We start from the raw sequence: 21,844 nt of genomic DNA, 5'->3' as shown, positions 1-21,844 counted from the left end.
ATATATATATATATATATATATATATATATATATATATATATATATATATATATATATATATGTATATATATATATATGTACTGTATATTGAACACTTTTTGAGCTCTTGTTTTGATTTCAAAATACAATTTGAAAATATTAATAGCCTAAAACTACTACTATTACCACTACTACTGCTGCGCCACCTAGTGGATAGTTTTTGTAAATAACAGTTTCTCAAAGCCTAGTGGCTCACTGTTGAAATCTCAAGTACTGCTCTAAAGAATATAAAAATTTGATTGATGTCCACAAAATATAACTGCTGCAGATGTGCAAGAGTAAATTTGAGTTTGGTTTCAGTTGGAAGAGGGGCTAAAATTATGTACTCAAATTAAAATAATTGTTAATTTTGGTTTACAATTCCGATACATTCTTGTGATGGGTTGCAATTATGTTTCAAAATCCCTCAAAAGCATGTTGAACATGACATGCGTCAAGCATAGCCATATTTTTTTAATGGGGTGGCCAGGGTGTCACAACACCTCTGGGGGGTGGCATGCAGTCAGGGTTTCATTAAATAAAATAATTGTATTACATACATTTAAATGTAAATATGCATTTGATATAAATAACTGGAATACATCGAGGGGTTTAAGAAGACTGTGTGTGTAAAAGTGGCAGAAAAATTGCAAAAATCCCCGAGGTGAAAGGGTGGCCATGCAGCTCTGCCCCTGGAGTCAATGGAATTTGTGCTTTCCAATAAAAGACTTTAGTAAATAATAAAATTGTTCACGAAAAATGCAAAATCTGCAAGTACACTTTTAGCTAACTGTACAACTCTGTAAAAACAGTGTTGAGATCATGTGACCTTGATTTGAAAGTTAATCTTACATCCAAAGCATTACGTGATGATTCCTTTCCATTTTCAAATCAACAGCGAGCGTTCGTGCTCCTTTCTTTGCACACATGCTTTGAGGGCTGCACTGAAACTGTCAGTTTGTTTGCACACTGACTATTTCTCAGTATCCTTTCAGGCGATTTCCATAAACTCATAAACTGGATGTTAGTTTTGTCCACAGTGCACATGCCTGCTTCGCTCCACATAATAATCTCTTAAGTAAGAAGTAAAAATCCCTTTCATTGCTCGTTGAAAACCTGGCGACCTTTCCCCCACTTGCATGTCCACAATCCAGGCCGAGCTCATTCGCCGCTCACGGCTTCCAGCATGCGGATGACGTTTTGCAGGCCCAAAAGGTATCCGTCCTCACGGTTGCCTTCTCGCCAGGGAACGTCGTGTTTCAACACGTGGCCCTCTGGCAACGCGGTGGTCTTGCCAAAGTCAATAATCCACACCTCAGCGTTGCCCGTGTGGTCGTGGATGAAAAGCAAAGAACTGCCAATGACCTAAAGGAGGGAAAATTACACCTCTCTGTATGATAGTGAACTCCACAACACAAAAATAAACAGATTGTTGAAAGAACACCTTAAACCTAAACAAAACATGCTAACCACGTGCTAAATTACACAGTGATCCTCAAGTGCAAACCCAAAACCAAAATAACTAAACAAACAAAAAGTAAGTGCGAAGAAAAAAGCAAAAAAAAACAGATTACTAAAGAAAAAACACAAACGCAAGGCAAAAATTACAAACAAAAACCAAAAAAATTATTCACGCACAACAGCAAATTGAAACACATAAGAAAAGAAGAAACACAAATGAATTAGTACAGGAAAAAAAAATCAGTAACAAAAAGCAAAAACACAGAAGATGGACCAAAAAGTACGCAAAAAAATCACAGATAAAAAGCTAACAAAAATGTAATTGGAAATATGAATGCAAAACCACATTACAAAACACAACCGCAAATTATAAACTGCCAACAAAAAAGCAATCTCATTAGCATTATTTTTTTGCAGTTGTATTTTTTGTTACGTGCTATTATTTGCAAATAATTTTCGTTTTTCAATTAGCTTCTGTGTTTCATCTTTTTTTAATGTGGGATTGTCCATGCGGGGTTTTGTTTTGTTTATTATTTTTGATTTGCTGATGGTTCATATGTGTTTCATAGTTCATGGTTCATGTCTTTTGTTTTCTGTTTGCAAATAGTTTTGTGATTTTTTTTTTTTTCTGTTTGTGTTTCGTCTTTAGCCTTTTTGTTTGCAATGACCTTTTCTTGTTTGTTGAGATATTTGTTTTGAGATTTGCACATCAGGGCCATCAAAGAAAATAGAGACCAACCCTTGGACAGAAAATGGATCCATGGAAAATATTAAATGTCTATTGAAAATGAACTTATGTTTTACATTGATTTGTTCGAAGAAAAAAAAAAACTTCTGATGGCAAAAAATTGTGTTATACAGATAACCTCCATCATCACCTCGTGCTGCTTGAAGAACTCTGATCTTTCCAGCGCCTGTTGGATCGCCAACAGTCTGCTCAGGTAGGATTTCTGTTAAGAAACCAAAACATTCACACGCCAAAGTCAGTACAATAATTTCATTTAACAGGCAGCACGTTGGCAGAGTGTTTAGCACGTCCGCTTCACAGTTCAGAGTCCCGAGTTCAATTCCAGCTCGCCTTGGCCTTCCTGTGAGGAGTTAGCGATTAATATAACCAATCAAATTCTACTGACACAACGAAACCTAGAAAATTTCTACTTCTTGTGTTATTTCATTGTAATTATGTTCACGTTCTTCTTCTTTGTTTGCAGATGCGCGCCTGCCACTCACAATAATGTTGACGTCACCGTCGACGAAGTCCTTGAACGATTTAATGACATCCGGCTCCGACCTGGTTTTCTTGAAGTCGGTCCGACACGTGCCATCGCATTTCTGATTGTGAGGAAAAGACCGAATAAGGTTAGTACGAACAACATCATGTCTTGCAAAGCATGAAATCATTTGATTGCCTTGATCTGAGAAAAGCAATTGTTTTTAGAGATGACTTTAAATGATGATGATCTATTGACAAATGGATTACAGATTTGGAACAACTCCGCCAAGCACTTTAGTTTGAGTTATGACTCAAAGAGCTTTGCTGTGAATAGATTTTTGACCAGGTTGAAAGTCAAGAAGTGATGGGAAGTGAAAACATACAAATCTTTCATTACTGCAGCTAAAGGTCATTCGATATAAATGTCACATTGTTCCCAAACTGGAAATTTTCATTTTGGTAACATTCCTTCAAATAAATCAAGTCCTGGATTGGTGAAAAAAGGGATCGCAGTCATATGGAGGAATGTGATATCTGGAAAAGTTATTACCTAACCGTGACTTTATTTAAAGAGATGGTTATACATTATTAGAGATTTCAACAGTAAAATAATAATCATCATAATAATAATAATAATAATAATAATAATAATAATAATAATAATAATAATAATAATAATAATAATAATAATATTTCTCTTTAATTGATACCAAAATAACATTTCAGGTACAATCAAAACTTTTAAAACCATATTTTTTCACTTGTACTTGTTAATAGTACATGAAAATATTTTAGTGATCAATTTGTGGTCGATCAAATATTAACGTTTTACTGCTGAAAAAACAACAACAACAACAACAAAACAATTTAAGAGAATTGTTGTGATGCTGTCAAAAATGATTACTAATAAATATGCTGTCTCGTGCTAGTCAAAAAAAAGAAAAAGCGGTGTCTTAACTGAGAGAAAACATATATAGAAGCTGTATTTTTTTCCAGTTGTTATCATTATCTGATTTAGTTTTTAACTTCCATTCTATGACATGAAACATGAGCAAACTGAGGTACTGTTTCACATTAAAATGAATGAAAATGCTAACAATCTGTTCCAGACCCTGATCTAAGGTTAAAAAAATTTTGTGTACAAAACAAAAATAAATAGAAACACATTTTGTCTTATAATGAAAAGACATGGTGTGGTACTAAATCAATGAGGAATGTCAGAAAAACATTTTGCATGTGAAATATAATGGCCGTTTTGAGCTAGCCCTTTGGGCTCTATCCATGATGTACAGTATGTAAAAACTTGACTGTGTATTTTGAGGAGTAACATTTTCTTATAAGAAAAACGTGTGTTCGGTTCTAAATCACAAAGTGATGTAATTGAGAAACAATTTGCATTGTGAAAAACGGCAGCCATTTTGGGTAATATCCATGACAAATGGGCAGTGAAAGTTAGCATTTTAAAATGGGATTTACAAAGTTATATGCCGTGTTCAGACTAATCGGTGCACCTAGAACATATTATTGTCAAGAAAGGTTTCGATTTGACTAATTTGTGTCCCTCTGAGTGTACCTTGATGCCATCTATCCTGAAGCCCATGGTGTTGCTGGAGCTCAGGCTTTCCCTCCACTGCATGTAGCGAGGTTTGGTGACCCCACACTGAGAGTGTTCTTGGGCGGTCGGACCTTCACGGTCCACCTCCACCATTTTCTTGTACAGATCTTGTCTTGGCTTGGGCCGCTCCCGTGCTCGAACCAGTTCCTCCTCTAAGTAGGTTCTGTAAGCAGGAGTATGTTTACACACCAAAAAAATAAATAAAAAAAGGCAAGCGTCCAAAATGTCAGAGGCTATTGACATTAAGGGTGTGCATTACGTTCAGTCCTTGTGTTATTGACTTGCTTCATTGGCTCTTTGACAGTGTTTTTAAACAAGATACTGTAGCTGTAAACAGTTTTGGGAGTAATGCATTACAAAAGTAATGTAATTACTGTAATGCATTACTTTTTACTGTAACACGATAGTGTAATATACTACACATGCAAAAATAGTAATATTTTACTCTGATATTATCAATATCATTATCAATAACAACAAGGTAAGCTGACGCTAATTTTCACTGTACAATTGCTATTAATAAGTCTATGAATAGTTCTGGTCAATATGTATCAAGACGAAGCATAAAAAAACTCATGTTAAACAGTACGTTAAACACAGTAATGATGATGTAGGCTAGCTGTTTATGTTAGGCCCACCAAAACTGTCTATTCTTCAAAAGTCTGTTCCTAACCTAGCCGACTAAACTTGAATTTGAATATTAACATTGAAATTGTGGAATGCACTAACTGTTTTTGCCTAAAGCATAAACAATTCATCACTATGCTGTGAAGCTAAATAATAAATCGATTTAATTACAAATAAAAAGATCCTGTATCTTGTCATGTCTTTTAAGTTTTATAATACAATACAGATCATATTATTTGTACTGTTTTTAGGCTTAATCCATATTTCCAATTATGATGGTGAGAGTGATATACAAGTAATACAATAGTAGTGTAATGCATTACATTTCAAATATCGTAATATTGTCATACAACTAATTAATTTGAAATTACAGTAATAAGTAATAAATAATGCATAACAGTTTTGAAGTAACTTGCCCACCACTGGCTGTAAACAAGCACATGTGACTTTACAGTTTCATTTGTTTAGCTGCACTTCCTCTGCTTCGTAGAGGGGAGTTGAGAGGAAACTCTAGCGACCAATGTTCAATAGAGTGTTTGTGCAAGTAAGGGGTTTTGAAAATGTGCGGTTAACAAACAAAGGGGAGTCTCCAGGGACACCCTCAATGTGTGAGTGTGATGCAAATGTGCCATTACGCAGCTTACGGCGTGGACGGGTAGTTTAGAAACAGTGTTCTGCAACAAAAGGGAAGTACAGGGGCCAACCTGTTTGTGCATATTTACTGTCTAGCGTATATGACGCTGTGGCAGGAAGTCAAGCATAAAATGCACTTACTGTAGAACAGGTGTTCCTTTATAGAGGAAATTTGGAAACACTTTCTTATTCATTGTTATTTTTCATTGTTAAAAAATACCTTATTATACATTATTATTGCTTAAATCATTAACATTATAAAGAAATATGGATGGATTTATACGGTAAAAATTTTTGAGATATTAGATTAGAAGAGGTTAGATAGATTAGACTAGATTATATATTGTAATTTAAAACAAGGGTCTCCAAACTTTTTATATCCTGGTTTTAGCGACTGAATTATAGTCTTCATAAACTGGTCAATATCAGTGTCTCGATAGATGGATACACAAAAATAAAGATTTTAGTCGGAATTTAAATCAATTTCTTCCAATGAAAAAGTCAAACAAATCTGCTTTACACGCCAACGGTGTGCTGCGAAGCAATGCAATGGCCCTAGTACATTTTTATTTGAAAGTTGGCCTTGGCAGCTGTGGCTGCTACCGGCTAGCTTTACTTAAAATATCCACATGAGTGAATGTGAATGTGAACATAAAATCTTGTTTATTTATTGTTCCCTGCGTCAGGCTCACAACCTTCGGTCAGTGTGAAATATGATGGTAAAATCTGTGTACTTTCAGATACGCTTTTGTTCTAATTTAAAGGTTGCTTACCTCACTCCCATTTTGCAATCCATGACATTTGGAAGGTCAAATGCTGCCAGCAGGTCGGCCATGTGTATGAAATTCTCTCCGTCCTTCTCCACCACGCCGTGGTAAACGGGCACGAATGGCAGCAGTGCATCACCTTTCAGCTTTTCAAAGCACTGCACCTCGTTTTCAGAATATTTCTTCAGAATGCTGCCTTCATCTGCTGCTTTGAAGTTCCCTGAGATATGAACATATTCAGCCTGCTAAACCAGGTTATGAATTACTTTGGATGGCGAGCTGGGGGGGAGGGGGGCAAACTCACCTTTATGACCAGCTAGCTGAACCCAGTTTAGCTTTCTTCTCTGGGCAACACTAAAGGGCCAGTGGACGATGGTCTTCAACTTCCACCATGGCTTGTTCTAATTTTTAGATAAACAACATTTCCAGATGAATGAGATACCTCTGAATATTTTCCAGCAAGAGAAGAAAGAATTGGACCAAATACCGCACAAGGGCTAAATTGGCTGCAAAAGAAGGGCATGAGAAGAACGAGGTGAACTCAAACGGCCATAAAAAGTAACGTATAAATTATGCACAATGTTGAGTGTTGCATCGCTTTAGAAGTTGTAGTGATGTACTTAATGTCCGTAATGTACAGTACGTAATGGCTTCTTCCTCACGTGTTCATCTGCTGGCTTTTTTATTCACACTCGGCATTTATTTTTTTGTAACAATTCCAAAAACATATTTTCGTAGTTTTTTTTTTTTTTTATGAGACCATAAATTTAAGCCCAGGTACTTATTTATATGTTCTTTCATTTTTTTCATAAGTTTGGCTTAAAAAGGTCCTAAAAATGGCGGTATAAAATAATAAATAATAGTAAATGTAAAATGCCATGGAACATTAATACCAATACAGCATCTTAATTATTTCAACCTTAAGGAAAGTATAAATATGCAGGGTTTTTTTTTTTTGTGTTTATGCTTTCTGCGGTTGTTTTAACATAATTGTCCACAGAGCGTTTACTTACAGTAAACAAAGCTGGCACAAAATTTCCTTAAACAAACCCGGCCAGCAAGAAAACACACTAGAAGGCACAGTGTAATTTCATTTCTTTTTGTAAATAACACATTTCATAAACACATTAGTCAGTGTGCTAAAACAAACTATATAAACACAGTGATGTAATATGGGTTTCCTCCCTCTCTGCAAACAGTATTATTTCATAACTACTATATTATAACGACTCAACTGTTCCATTTTGAAAGAGTCATGAATTAGAATAATTAAGATCAGTTGATTACATAGATATAGTGTTGTGGTCTTTTAATTGTGTTGATCTAATTTTTAATCGTTTAACTTTATTCTTTCTGCATGCTGATCTGATCTGTTTTAATGCATCAGGCTTCTTGTGCTTGATTGTTGGGGGTTGGAAAAAAACGGTCAATCACACCTTGAAGTGGACACTACTTGTCTGTAATTGTGTGTGTAATTGATGGTGGGAGGGCAAGAAAGACGTAAAAATGGAGCAGCAAGTGAGCACTGTCAGTCTGATGAAGGATAAATATATCGTGACTTTAAAAAAAATGCCTCACGCTGAATTCTTTGTAAGAAGAAGATTGCTTACCAAAGAAGCATCTAATGTTTAGACTGCCACATCAATGCAAAGCACACAGCTGTGACTGCAGCTACAGCTAACAATAGCAACTAAAAAACTAATCTGGCTCTTTGCCAAACTAAACTCGAAAACATTGGAGCAAATCAGCAGACAGGATGGTTGATGTTTTATTTTAACGGTATTTATTTTCTAATTATTTAGGGATCTATCAAAAAACAAACAAAAATCAGCGCCATTCCTACTGAAAACAAAGACTTTTGATTAATTTCAAATACAGCAGATGGTAAACAGTTACAAATGCTTCAAAGTCTGTTAAAAAAAATAAATAACTGAAGTCACTTTGTTGTTGTTGCATAGCAAGCTAATGATCCTTTAATGCTAATGATCTATCTAAATATTGTTTTTCACAGAAAGTTTAAGGTGCAATTAAAAGTGGATTAATGTGATCAATTAATTACAGCTCTTAATCTCTCTTTTTCTTTAGTCTCTTGACAGCACTAGCTAAATTGAGCAATATTGCCATAGTTTCCATAGCACCACTGTACAGCAACAAAAAAAATATTATTTTAATATTTATAAAGTTATAATTTAGAGATAAATGACAATAGTAGGATGTATAAGGTGTTTTTCAGGCATATTTGCTTGTCTGGTAGGACTGCAGGAGATGAAAGTTGAGGAAAAAAAAAGGGGTTAGGAGTCATGCTGAGTTACTGCTTTTCTTGTCAGAAATGTTTATTTTACATGCTTGTTTGGGGGGCTCCTCTCCACCACTACTTTCTCTTCCCTCTCTTTCTTGTAACACGCGTGCAAATATGCAAACACACACACGCATGCAAGGAAAACAAAGTGACAGCTTGCATATTTCACAGAGACACGCAGCGGTGCTTCACACTTTCAGGGAACTGCCTGTTTTATTTCCCTGCTATAAAAGCGGTTAGAGGTGAAAGTGTTTTATATATATGTATAAATAACTGGAGACATTATCACACTTCTTTAAAACATAACAGACGGGTAGATAAGGTCATTGCCATGCGTCAGTGTGCAATTTTGACATGTTCTCCTCTTCTATTGACGTATTAGGAACGTCAAGTAATGGAAACAGGAAGTGAAACGCGAACTTTTGTGTTACTTTAATTACTTCACAAATAATTCTTGTCTATGGCTGGGCAGATTTCATGATTTGCTAAAGACTGCATGTTTGTTGCATCGTCAAAAAGACACTTTACTCATGTTCAATAATGTAAAAATAACCAATGACCAATTAAATGGATATGTGAAAAATTATGAAATCTGCCAAATTGTTGTGACCTAAAATTTTCAGCTCTGATGCCTGTGATATCAGCAAAGGTGAAAAGCTGAAGAGGTAAATCCACAGATTTGTTGGCATTATTGCTGTAAACTGATTTATGACTTACTGATTTTTGTCCAAGCCTGACTTGTTTGGTAGAATTTGGCCCGATTAATATACTGGCCCTTTAAAGGTTTCCTTTTCCGATAACGCTTGGCACTAAAATAGTTAATTGTGACTTTGATAAATAGACGGGCTTTTTTTTCAGAGTTTGAAATGCCAGGCTACAATTGAATAAACTATGTACTATAGTTAGCAGCTAGTGCTAAAGCTGAAGATTTGTGTTATATACAAAAACAGCAGAATTGACTAGCGGTTTCTTGGCGCCCTTAATAAGCAACTGAATATGTTTTTATAATGGCTGTGTGTTGATGTTAATAGAAATGTGATATGGCGATAAAAATGAAGACAGGTGGAAAAGTAAAGCTAGATTCTAGCAATCACAGCACCAAAGGCCACCTTGAAAATAAAAGCTTACTACAGGCATTTCATTGACATCCATACATTTATTTAGAGATTTTATTTTGAAGTCGGCCTTGAAGTTGTCTCTTCTTTGGCAGTGTGCGTCTGGCGTAGTTATACCAGAGCCGCCAAAGAAAGCTAATTCTTTTATTATTTTAAATCAAATCAATTTTGGGACATTTAAAATGTATTGAATAGAGTGTAAATGAGAATCTTGATTCTTGAGGTAATCGTTTTTTTGGTGGGGCACTTACGTCTATCACAATTGCAATATTAAAAGGGGGGATCACAATTAGATTTTTTTTACTTCAAACAATAGTTTACAATCGTGTGTTTTTCTGACTTTTGGTTACATAAGGTGTGTTTGATATGTTTTTCCGTCAGCACTGCAGCCCTCCTTTGTGTTTGGCCAGAGATTCCTGGGCAAGGCTGACAAAGCAGAGCTGATCCAAGCGGTTGCCCATGGCAATGCTGTGAGCACAGTCTGCAGAGGCACTCAATTTCAAGGAAAAATGTGAACAGGCAGCCGCTAGGCAGCCCTGTGACTAATACCTGCCATATCAAAATGAGTTGACACCTTAGAGGGGGTGATATCAAGTCATTAGCATGTAAGAAATAGAAATGATGAGTCTCTTGTAAGCGTTTATTTTGTGGAATACTGCAGTTTAATAGTGATGTGTAAGTCAGACTGACTTCCTGTAGTGCTGCCTTGTTAAATGTCAAAGCTGTATTTGCTAAAAGGAAAAAAAAAAATGAAAAAGACATCATTGCACAATGTTAGCCTTCTCGAATGTGACTGTGTGGGCGGAGAAGGCCACTGAATGGATTTGGTGATCAACACCATTTGAAGCAATAGTTCTATATGCTTAAGAAATGGTGGAGGATAGTAATGTTTGAATCTGAACGCCAAACAGGTCATTTGTATTGGCTATGTTTTAAAGAAAATGACGTGCGGACCATTTACGGAGCAGCGAGGAGAATAGTGGAGGAAGAAAGTCTAGTGGCGGCACCGCAGTGTATATAAGCTAAATCTGGATTGCAATAGTCTCAAATGTCAACTCTTCATGGCAAATTCTGTATACTATTATGTCTTGCCAATTATGCTCAAAGAACATACATTACGTCTAAGATATATCTTTAAACTAAATGTTTTTCAAGAAGAACATTAAAATATACACACTTCCACCCTCAGCTTGTGTTTAACTTTAGGGCACTCCCTTAACACCTGCAGCTTGTGTGCCTAAGGATGGAAGCAAACTGAGGAATATTTAAACTTTAAAAGGCACTAACATTCCACCTACAAATAAACTGTATAATTTATTTCCTTGTAGAAATAATGTAAATGGGTACAAACTGTTCTCGGAGAGAAAGTTTTGCCTCATCATGATGACACCAGAAATGTTATGACAGGTGATAGACATTTAATGAGATAGAATGAGGATAGAAGATTCAATGAAGTAACATTACCTACTGCCACTTAAGTGTAAAAAAAAGTTAACCACTGGGGCTTAAAAACAGCAAAATGCAAAAAGCACTTATTTTAATCTCTGATGCAGTCCTGAAATGCACAGTGATCACTTGACACAAAATTTGTCTAAAAGTATACATCAATGTTTTTTTTTTTTTAAAGATGACTTCATATGTGTCTTGACAGATATGATACAATTTAGGAACTATACATTTTATAGTTGAACGATTGAATTGTGTTGTTTGGGTGGAATTAGGATGAGAGAAAGAGAACCAGAGAGAGAGAATCAATTCAAATAATAATAATAATAAAAAAAATATAATACTTAAAATAATTCAGAATTTATATAAAATCTTCCAAAATTGATTTTATCATTAAAAAAAGAATGATAAGAAACCGCTAGTCAATTATGCTTACATTGTACGATACAGCACAAGCTTTTAGCATTAGCACTAGCTGCTATCTATATGGTGCATTCAAATGCAGTTGGAAAAAAAATGTTCTGTTATACAAAACAGAGTGGGGTAAAATTTGAGTAAAATTTCTTGTGAATAGAATCAGAGACCCCAAAATTAGAATCAAATCAAATCGTTCAAGATTCCTACCCCTGAACAAAACAAAAAATGGCTATTTTTTTTCACCTTTTTATTACAGATGGATAACTTTGTTGACCGAAAACAATTTTTAGTACACATTTATTTTTGCCGGCCACATTCAGGCATTCATTCAAATTGAGGGTTTGGATCGTGAATTCCAGATGTTAAAGATTGTGTTTTTATTCCTGTGAAGTGCATTTGCCAGCTAAACAAAACGTATTTCGGCATGCGCACTGCAAGGCTTGTTAAGGTGATGAAAGCCTTCGATAAGTCAATTAACTTGAAGAAAAAAAACTAATTTCATTGGACCTAATGACATTGCCAGGCTATTATCTTTTCTAATGGGAAACGGTATCTACGCTTTGCCCAATATGTCTTTGTTATGACAAGACAAAACATCGATAAATACATCACGGGCAGAGGTCAAAAACCTCAGCTATATCGAAGTGGATTCTTTTCCACTGCTGAAGGACTCACACCGACATTTTGTGGCACTTGAAAATCAAGTAGGTAAACATGCTTTTATTACTGTGTAAGTAGCCCCTTGTTTATTGTGTGAAAGAGATCCTTTGGGAGAATGTTGTTTGCTTACTGCTGTTTACGTGCCACAATTATTCCTGCTTTAGCCTCACCAATTGAGCCGTCTGTAGTGTGGCTAATTGCACAAATGGCAACACAGCAGGTCAAGGACCTTGTTCATTTCATTTCCAATGTTTGTTTCATGCTTTGATGTTGCTTCATTCATTGGTCTGATTAACATTTTTGTTTACCAGATAATGTCCCCAATATTTCTTCATAATGTTTATGACTTAGGTATGTACAAAACATGAATTGTTCAGATAATGAAAAACATTGAATTTGAAGGTGTTTCAAAACTTTTGACTAAGATGTGATTTGAATTGCACCCGATCTTTTGATAGTGAACTCACCTCTCCAGAATCCACCAAGGGCTCCAGGGTGATGATGCCTTTACTTTTGTTCTCGTTGTCGCTAAGCAGGTCATCTTCTGATTCCACCGCAGAGGACCCAGTGGAGGAGATCGAGGAGGTGGACAATTTTCTGCGCAGGCTGCCGTCCACCACCTCGCCTTCAACCCAGTCCTCTTGCTTCATCTCCCGCGAGAGCTCGTCCCCATCCGGGGTGATGGTCACCTGCGGTACTCGGGGTGCGTCCATCACACTTCCAAATGTGCTCGCCGGTTCCATTCGCTCGAACCGCTATGGGAGTTCATAGCAACTCCGTGCGAATCGGCACAAAAGTAAGCCTGAAGTCGTGCCAGTTCCGACGTTCTTTATGGTGACATTGAACGCGTCGTGACAGAGGATTGAGGGTTAGTATTGCCCTCGGGAGCTTCAAGCTTGTGTAAACGCTTTTTTCAATATTCAAACAGACTTCCTCGTTGCGTCTGTGCGTGCATCGTTGCCACTGAGCTGTTTGCTGGTGCAAGACGCGAGTCCATGTGCGCTTGCGCACTCAGTCCAAAATTGAACTACGCACGAGGCATAAATACACTATGAGTGAGCAAACTTATGTTGCGTGTGGGTTTTCATAAGGTCTCTCTCTCTCTCTCTCTCTCTCTCTCTCTCTCTCTCTCTCTCTCTCTCTCTTTCTCTCTCTCTCTCTCTTTCTCGCTCTACATATATGTAACTTTGTGTCTACTTTGCTAATATTTTGTATTTTAATATTTAGAATAAAAACTCCTCTGATACATATAAAAAAAAACCTACATTGGGAAAACAAAATGTTTAATAAATTACGTTATTATTATCATCATCAGTTAATAACAATACAATTATGATACGTATACCAATGCTATTTTTTTTTCAAATATTGTTTGGTAACTGAATCTATGATTATTAGCCAGTTAAAGTATTAGAGGCAGGAAGAAATTACAGAATTATTTCTACAACAAATGCTCAGATGGGCCCTGATCACAATTATGGATAGATAGATAGATAGATAGATAGATAGATAGATAGATAGATAGATAGATAGATAGATAGATAGATAGATAGATAGATAGATAGATAGATAGATAGATAGATTTCAAATATCCTGTAAGTTTGAAAAAACTTTATGAATGATTAAATGCAAGCATTTTCAACCTTTACCCGTGCCTTTCAATAGGTGGCGATAATGCACTTATTCGCTGTAAGCAAGGCGTCTTTCTGTACCGTAGAAAAAAGTAGTGTCAACTTGGGTTAGCCAATTGTTAAAAGAAGTGAGACCTCCAGTGTTCCGCGGTAGAACACTTTTCTTGAGTTCTCTTTACTGTGACGCTCGCGTGTTCTTCTCTCGATCAGTTCACACGTTTAAAGGGAGAAACAGCACCATGTTTGCAGTCAGGAGCGCTCTCCGGCTCGGTTCGTTTAGGTTCGTGCCTGCCTTGGCGAGGCGAGGATGCGCTGGGGCTGCTATTCCGGTGGACGATGTTGTGAACGGACTGACAGACGAGCAGATCCAGGTTAGCCACATTAGGCAACACATATTTGCCATTTTGCTGCAGAGAATTAGCCACTTTTAACTTTTTGCGTCTTGTCATGACATTTATTGGCATAGGAGAAAGCCCGCGTGACAAGATGACGTAACATCTAACTCCAGTAACCTTCTAGACTTAGCACGACGCTATTGTTTGTTGTTATTGTGTGGAAACGTGCAAAATAGCTGTATTTTTGCTCCTCTTAATGCACACATTTATAGCAAGGTGACACCGTGTCAATGGATTAGTTGTGTGCGGAGAAAGTGGGTGGGATTCATAACTAGCATTTGATTGGGTGATATTTTGCCCTCTTTCCTGCAAGACATTTAAAATTAGAATACAATATTGTAGTTGCTTAAATGCTTACTATATGAAATATGTCTAAACATTTGCGTCACAATAACAATTATGTCACGGAGATTGAATGCACTGTTTTTTGCAATGAAATGCAATCGCCAAACTGTACCGCATGGAACTGAGAAGCTGTTCTCTTAATGTTGCAGAATAAGTTAATAAAAGGTGAGGTTCAATTCCAGCTCACTTTGGCCTCCCTGTGTGGATTTTCCATGTTCTCCTTATGCCCGCGTTGTTGTTCTTCGACTACTCCCGTCTCCTCCCACAATCTATGAACATGCATGGTTAATTGGACTCCAAATTGCCCTTAGGTGTGATTGTGAGTGTGAATGGTTGTTTGTTTCTGTGTGCCCTGTGATTGGCTGGCAACCAGTCCAGTGTGTCCCCTGCCTACTGCCTGTAGACGGTAGAGATAGGCGCCAGCAAGCCAGCGACCAAAGTGAAGATAAGAAAATGGATGGAAGGATGATCTAATATATTGAGAGACACCTGGAGAAGCCTCCGGTCTTATAGACCTTGGCCCAATTAATCACAAGGTATTGTCCACTTGGACAAATGAAGGTCAAAGAGAGACATCCTGCTTCTATAATATCTTTAATTATTTGGCGTTTTAATCTTGAATAAAGATGAAAAAAACTCATGATTGTAAGGCACCAAATGAGAAAATATATTACATACTGTATCTCAAACATTGCTAAATTGTCATGATTTTTGTTCTCTGTCTGCAGCTCAGGGAAAGTGTTCGTAAATTCTGTGCAGAAAAACTTGCACCCCATGCCGACGAGATTGACAAGAAGAATGAGTTTGCAGGGATGCGGGTGAGTTTCTTTCTTTTTTTCTTTTTGGTCATTTGAATTTTGTAGCAATAATTGTGAGCATAATGCAACTTGTTGGTAGACTTTGATGAGCTAATTTGTGTTATGTTGTCAGGAATTCTGGAAAGATATGGGAGGGATGGGCCTGCTTGGCATAACTGCACCAGGTACATCCATTCTTGGTCACTTCATTTTGATAGTTTTAGCAAAACTGACCTTGATTTTTTTTTTTTTTATACGTAATATTTGTTTAATCTTTCCACTTATTTCTCTTCCAGTGGAATATGGAGGCACTGGATTGGGTTACCTCGATCACGTCATTGTTATGGAGGAAATCTCTCGCGTTTCGGCGGCCATCGCGCTCAGCTACGGTGCTCACTCCAACCTGTGCGTCAATCAGTTAGTGCGCCATGCCACCGACAAACAGAAAGAAAAGTACATGCCAAAGGTTTGCATAGAGGCGCCTACTGGTTAAAGAATGGCCTAACAAAATGAAATAAATGTTCATTGTCATATATGTGTTTTTTTTTTGTTTTTTTTTCGCAGTTGCTGACAGGAGAGCATGTGGGTGCCCTGGCCATGAGTGAGCCTAACGCTGGTTCTGATGTTGTGTCCATGAAACTCAAAGCAAAGAAGCAGGGTAAGCTTGCTCAAATTTCTACTCTTTAACATTACAGTCAAACAGGCTTTTTTTTCAACAACATTTTTCCCCCCATCTTAGTAATATTTTTCCAGGCAATGTTTCAAGTCACATTTTAACATTCTGCATTGTCTTGTCAAAAATGTTAAACAGTCTTAAACAGACAATAGAGGTGTGCAATATGGACAAAAAAAAAGATAAAAGTGATATTAGTTCACAATTTCTTTTTATTACATAATATGTAATTTAATATTAAGGCTGCCAATATTAAATCTTTAACTGTGGAGATTATTTTATATTCAATAGTGTTAAAAAAAAATCTGTTTTATTTACTTCTGGTCGCGGCCTATAACCTGCAGCCAAATTTCAAGGAATCACTGATCTTAACATCAACAAGTACAAACTATAGGTAGCTTTATTTTAAGTTTTACTTACTAACTTAGTGGAGAAACGTCACATAATGTGCGCACAAACCAAAATTCATAGAGCATGTCAACCCTGCTGAATGTCTTCCTTGTGCACAACTAAATCTGAAAGCAAGACGTTTTGAGAATTGTTTCAATGAGAAGAAAGAAGCCTGTAATGTGAGTCTGTTTTGATGTATTTGTTCAAGAGGGGTACATAACAGGGGAATAAATCTATTCAAGGGTTTTTAAAAAGCTATTAGAACGGTCTTTGCTTCAAAATATACCACTGTTTGAAAACAATAGAAACAATAGAAGCAGATATAGAAAAATGCAAACAATTGTGGTTAGTTACAGAAAATTTGTAATCTCCTTAATTAGTTTTAAAAAAAAATCACTTGACCGCACTAATAGCAGCACATGAAATTAATGGCAATTTTATGTGCTTTATCTACAGTAAAATGCATGCTTTATATAGACCACACAAGATAATCGAGAGGAAAAAACAATCATAAATTAAGAACACAAATATGAAGTGGCCAAATAAACATCACTGAACATTCCTGATCATTTACCCATTTTTCAAGGACAGCACTGCAGTAAATTGCAAAAAAAAAAAAGAAGCACTTGAGCAGACGCATTGACCTGCTGATGCACTTTTCAGTGCTTCACTGAATGGCAACTGTTTATTTCTGAATTTATTACTCCCCAGGTGACCACTATATTTTGACTGGCAACAAGTTCTGGATCACAAACGGACCAGATGCCGATGTCCTCATTGTGTACGCCAAGACAGACCCAGAGGCCTACCAGAGAGGCATCACTGCTTTCATTGTTGAAAAGGTGGGTCAGACGACATCTTCAGTGCAATCATTTTTTAATGCTGTGGTGGTTTTCAATCTTACATGTGCTTCTGTCCTGTTAGGGGATGCCAGGTTTTTCCACGGCACAGAAACTGGACAAACTTGGCATGAGGGGTTCTAACACTTGTGAGCTTATATTTGAGGACTGCAAAGTCCCTGGTGTGTGTCCAAGAAGCACAATGCTGGAGAAGAGAAAACAAAACAAAGGTTTTTAATCAGTGTTTTTCTTTTCTTTTTTTTAAAGAGGAGAACATCTTGGGTCCATTAAATAAAGGAGTCTATGTGATGATGAGCGGTCTGGATCTGGAGAGGCTGGTACTCGCTGCCGGACCTGTTGGGTCAGTACCTGATTGGTTAAGGCTTATTGGGGTTGATATTGTGTGACGTAATATAAATCCTTTTAACGGAATTGCATCTGCTCAGAATCATGCAGTCTGTTTTGGACTCTGCGGTTCCCTACCTACATGTCAGAGAAGCTTTCGGAGAGAAGATAGGACACTTCCAGGTTGAAACATTTTAGTCTCTTTATACAAGAAAAAGCAAGCACCTAGATTGTTTGAATTTGTCCTTGAGTAAAATGAAATGAATGCTTCTCTTTCAAACAGCTAATGCAAGGCAAGATGGCCGACATGTATACCAGGTTAAGCTCCTCTCGGCAATATTTGTATAATGTGGCCCGGGCCTGCGACAAAGGACACTTCAGCGCTATGGTTAGCCTCTCATCTACTTCTCTTTCAACATTTTACGCTAGTCATCTACAATTATGTGTACCCCAGCACAAAGCAATTTGCTTTACAAAGTGTAGAGCTTATTTTTTGTATCAGAAGAACAACTACACAGCCTTGAAAGTTACCATGTTGCATTGTAAAAGTACTGTTGTAATTCATTAAATGTATATAGTATTCCTTCTTAGATATTTTTGTGGTTTAATTCAGATTCAATATTTTATTTATTCAACTATTTCTTTTTTCATTCTTTATTTATGATTTTTTTAGAACAAAATCTCAATAAGGAAAACAGCAAAATCATTCAATTTTGTTTTCCAAATTCATATTCATCAATTTTGTTTTCTAAATTCATATTCACAACAGCTTCAAATAGCCCATAAAAATGTTTACTTGTAATTTTGTCATTGAGACCAAAAATACTATTCTAAAATCAAGTTGCATGTCAATTTAGAAGCCCAGCTTATATTACCTTTAGTGTGTACATATGTATAGTACATATTAATACGTAAACAATGTAACTTAAAGTAATAATTTTGACAAGTATTATTCATAATCTTCAAATTTAAAGTCTGATTTTGTTTAAATCGCAACATTAAATTTAGCCATGGTTTACTCATCTGAAAACAACATTTAACAAATGACTGTAATTGTTGCTTTGTGTTGCCAATGCAGGACTGCGCCGGCGTCATTCTCTACTGTGCCGAGAACGCCACCCAGGTTGCGCTGGACGGTATTCAGTGTTTGGGTGAGTCAAAAGACCTCTGCTATTTTAATAACAATCAAGTCCTTGGTAATACTACAACAGTGCTCATTTTAACTCTGGAAAGTGTTGGGTCCTCGGCACTCGCTATAATAAAAAATGATGGGTCCCAACCAAAATGTTTGGAGTCCCAAATTTGGGCAGTAAAAACAGCAAAGTTTAAGGTTCGAAATGTGTTTACAAGATGTGAGCAAAAACCAATAACAGGTATTAACAAATTTTACAATAAAATGTCATCATCATCTTCATATTGCAACCACTGCTATAACTTAGTCCATTTTGATAGAAATGTTGTTTGCTTGTTTATTTTTTAACATTTACTAAGTTTTGATTTGTAACAATACGCCTTTTTCACAAAAAATAACATGTGGACAACTGCTACTTTTTTTATAGCTAGTTATAAATTCTATAGTTTTATTTTATAAAATAAGATTAAACAAAAATTCAAAAAAGGTAGAACAAGATACATTGACATTTCCAAGGAAATTGCAGTCCTAAAATATTATGTGAAAAACCGTTGCCCAAATGAAAAAAAAAAGGGGGGAAAAGTTCATGCAGTGGTTCATGTAGGTTCATGTAGTGATGGGCTACAAAAGGATTACTTGAGTACAATATATTGCTTTAAATTTCATCAACCAGATAGATGCCCATTGCTTTTAAACATATTGTGCACATGAACGCAGCGTAACCAAATTGCCGAGCAACTTAAGCAGGAAGTCAGCACGCAAGTGTGTCTCGTCACACAAAATGAATGCTTGGAGAAGAATGAACATGACATTTCACAGCTGACATTTTAAGTCACCGTATAAAAGAGACGGCAAGGCTTCACAGCAACTTAAATAACGGTGTTTCACTTTAATATATATGTGTGTGATTACATGGTGACATTTAAGGCTGACAAGCATGCACATACACACCATGTACTACTGCCTGTAAGCAAAAGATGGGCCCGATCTTTTTCGAGGTTCATGGTGACTAATTGATTTAACCTTCATTTCAACAAGGTAAGTTTGTGTGTTTATCTTGATGCATTAGAGACATACCACTAATTACACTAATTATGCTTACGAGTTGGCTCAACCAGCAGAGATTGCAATGAGTTTAGACTACCTGTTACTTTTTTTTTTAATTAATGTTAAGAGGCTCCCATATAAATCAAGAGAAAAAACAGTATTGAACAAACATATTGTACTGTATGTGTGTGTGTGTCTCTCTATCTATCTATCTATCTATCTATCTATCTATCTATCTATCTATCTATCTATCTATCTATCTATCTATCTATCTATCTATCTATCTATCTATCTATCTATCTATCTATATATATATATATATATATATATATATATATATATATATATATATATATATATATATATATATATAAAATAGGTAGAAGTTCAGTATGGCAGTATGTGTTCATTTCCAAATGCATGCTAATGAGAGCTAGAATTTTATACTCGGGACCTGTAAACTCGTGGATTAAGGCAAATTTGTTACAGAAAATTCCTAGCGATGCATTAAATGTGACCTGTTTTTCAGATTTTTCCACTTATTGATTTTTTTTTTTAAAGTGGACAACCATCCTACTCTGAGAATTTTTCATCTCTGAAGCTAAGCAGGGTTAGGCTATGTGCGCACACTTAACCGCTACATGTTCACGGTTTCGGCATTTGTCTGTTTGCATATTTTTGAGGGTGTAACCAGCCCTCTATTATTGCTTAAGAAACTCAGTATTACATCTGAAGCTCCGTTAACACACACGTGGCCACCTTTTTGAACCTGTATCAATGTCACGGTTCTGTCACCAGGCGGTAACGGCTACATCAACGACTACCCCATGGGACGCTACTTGCGTGATGCAAAGCTGTATGAAATTGGCGCGGGCACGAGTGAAATCCGCCGCCTTATTATCGGACGATCCTTCAACGCCATGTTCAAGTGAGAGAGAGGCAGCGAAGCTCTCATCTCAGTGTGTGAAAGTACAATTTTGTCCACAAGAAACACTTCTCCACACCTCCAAGGCCTTAACTTGTTTGACTCATCAGTGCCGCTGACCTCCATCATGTTTCAGAATCTCTTCAGGTTGTTTTTCACATCAAGGTTTTACTTTCAGTGCTCAAATGTCAATAATAAGAGTTGTAAAATGTTCCCGTTACACCAATTCATTCGTACAATGAAATGCTATTAGCATTAGCAAATCTTTTCAATTTATGTTTGTCCTTGTTTTAGAGCCTCCCAGCTTAACAAAACAGATTTTGTGAACACTCCTATTTCCATTATGTTCAGTATTTATGCTAGGTAGACAGCAATAATGTATTTATCAATCAAGTCGTGGTTTTACCATATCTAAAATGAAATTATTCTTATTACAGTACTGTTGAAATTACACAGATGATTTTAAGTATCCGTACGGTTGTCCGGTGTCACTTGAGGACATTTGGTGCCTTGTTTTGGTGCTGGAATCAAACCAGAACAATCCATATTGACTGTCATACAGCTGCCCAGGTGTTTATGGCTATCATAACCAGTCAGTACATTGTTGGGGGAAAAAAAAAAGTGACCACTGAAACTGAACAGTTGTTGTGCTTCAAGGGCAATTATTCTGACCTGTCTCTTGCATAGTCAGACGTCTTTTGTTCTCTCCATTGCTCTTGAATTTGAACATATATTGTTGTACATTATATATGAGCAATCGTTGTTTGTAGTTAAAGAGAAAAATGGCAAATAACTGTTTGGTGTTGTTAATGTGAGCAGCATAAAAATTACAGATGTAAAAAAAAAAGTGTGCACGTGTGTGATTTTAGTATACAACTAACAATGCACTTATTTTGGACTCCACTACGCTTATTCCAGTAATACACATCAAATGCCACTTGACGACAGCGTCAGTCTTCAAGTAACTTCCTGTTTCCTCTCCATACTGTAACCTGTTTGTCAGGGTGAGAAGTATTACTTTAGTTCTGTTTTACTTAGTTTAACTTGTGTTAA

The 21,844-nt window shown here is 36.4% G+C and overlaps 2 protein-coding genes across 2 annotated transcripts; one reads left to right on the top strand and one right to left on the bottom strand.

The window, feature by feature from the left end:
- Window positions 1–457: 457 nt before the first annotated feature.
- On the bottom strand, window positions 458–13,310 carry itpka (inositol-trisphosphate 3-kinase A). The gene is made up of 7 exons (XM_088433723.1): window positions 12,740–13,310; window positions 6,640–6,736; window positions 6,342–6,555; window positions 4,267–4,471; window positions 2,711–2,812; window positions 2,359–2,430; window positions 458–1,384 (listed from the first exon to the last, which is right to left on the bottom strand). The coding sequence occupies exons 1-7, from the start codon at window positions 13,013–13,015 to the stop codon at window positions 1,181–1,183; spliced, it is 1,170 nt and encodes a 389-aa protein (XP_088289849.1). The 5' UTR covers window positions 13,016–13,310; the 3' UTR covers window positions 458–1,180.
- Window positions 13,311–13,989: 679 nt separating this feature from the next.
- ivd (isovaleryl-CoA dehydrogenase) lies at window positions 13,990–21,657 on the top strand. Its single transcript, XM_088433722.1, has 12 exons — window positions 13,990–14,274; window positions 15,372–15,461; window positions 15,574–15,625; window positions 15,737–15,906; window positions 16,005–16,098; window positions 17,215–17,345; window positions 17,428–17,524; window positions 17,610–17,703; window positions 17,789–17,870; window positions 17,971–18,075; window positions 18,766–18,838; window positions 20,665–21,657. Exons 1-12 carry the CDS (start codon window positions 14,143–14,145, stop codon window positions 20,796–20,798), a joined length of 1,254 nt encoding a protein of 417 aa, XP_088289848.1. The 5' UTR covers window positions 13,990–14,142; the 3' UTR covers window positions 20,799–21,657.
- The last annotated feature ends 187 nt before the right edge of the window (window positions 21,658–21,844 follow it).

The sequence above is a fragment of the Hippichthys cyanospilos genome, chromosome 14, assembly GCF_059441005.1.
Source record: "Hippichthys cyanospilos isolate Australia breed blue-spotted pipefish chromosome 14, RoL_Hcya_1.0, whole genome shotgun sequence".
Lineage (NCBI taxonomy): Eukaryota > Metazoa > Chordata > Actinopteri > Syngnathiformes > Syngnathidae > Hippichthys > Hippichthys cyanospilos.
The sequence above is the reverse complement of the archived record's forward strand: the minus strand, read 5'-3'. Positions and strand labels throughout refer to the sequence as shown.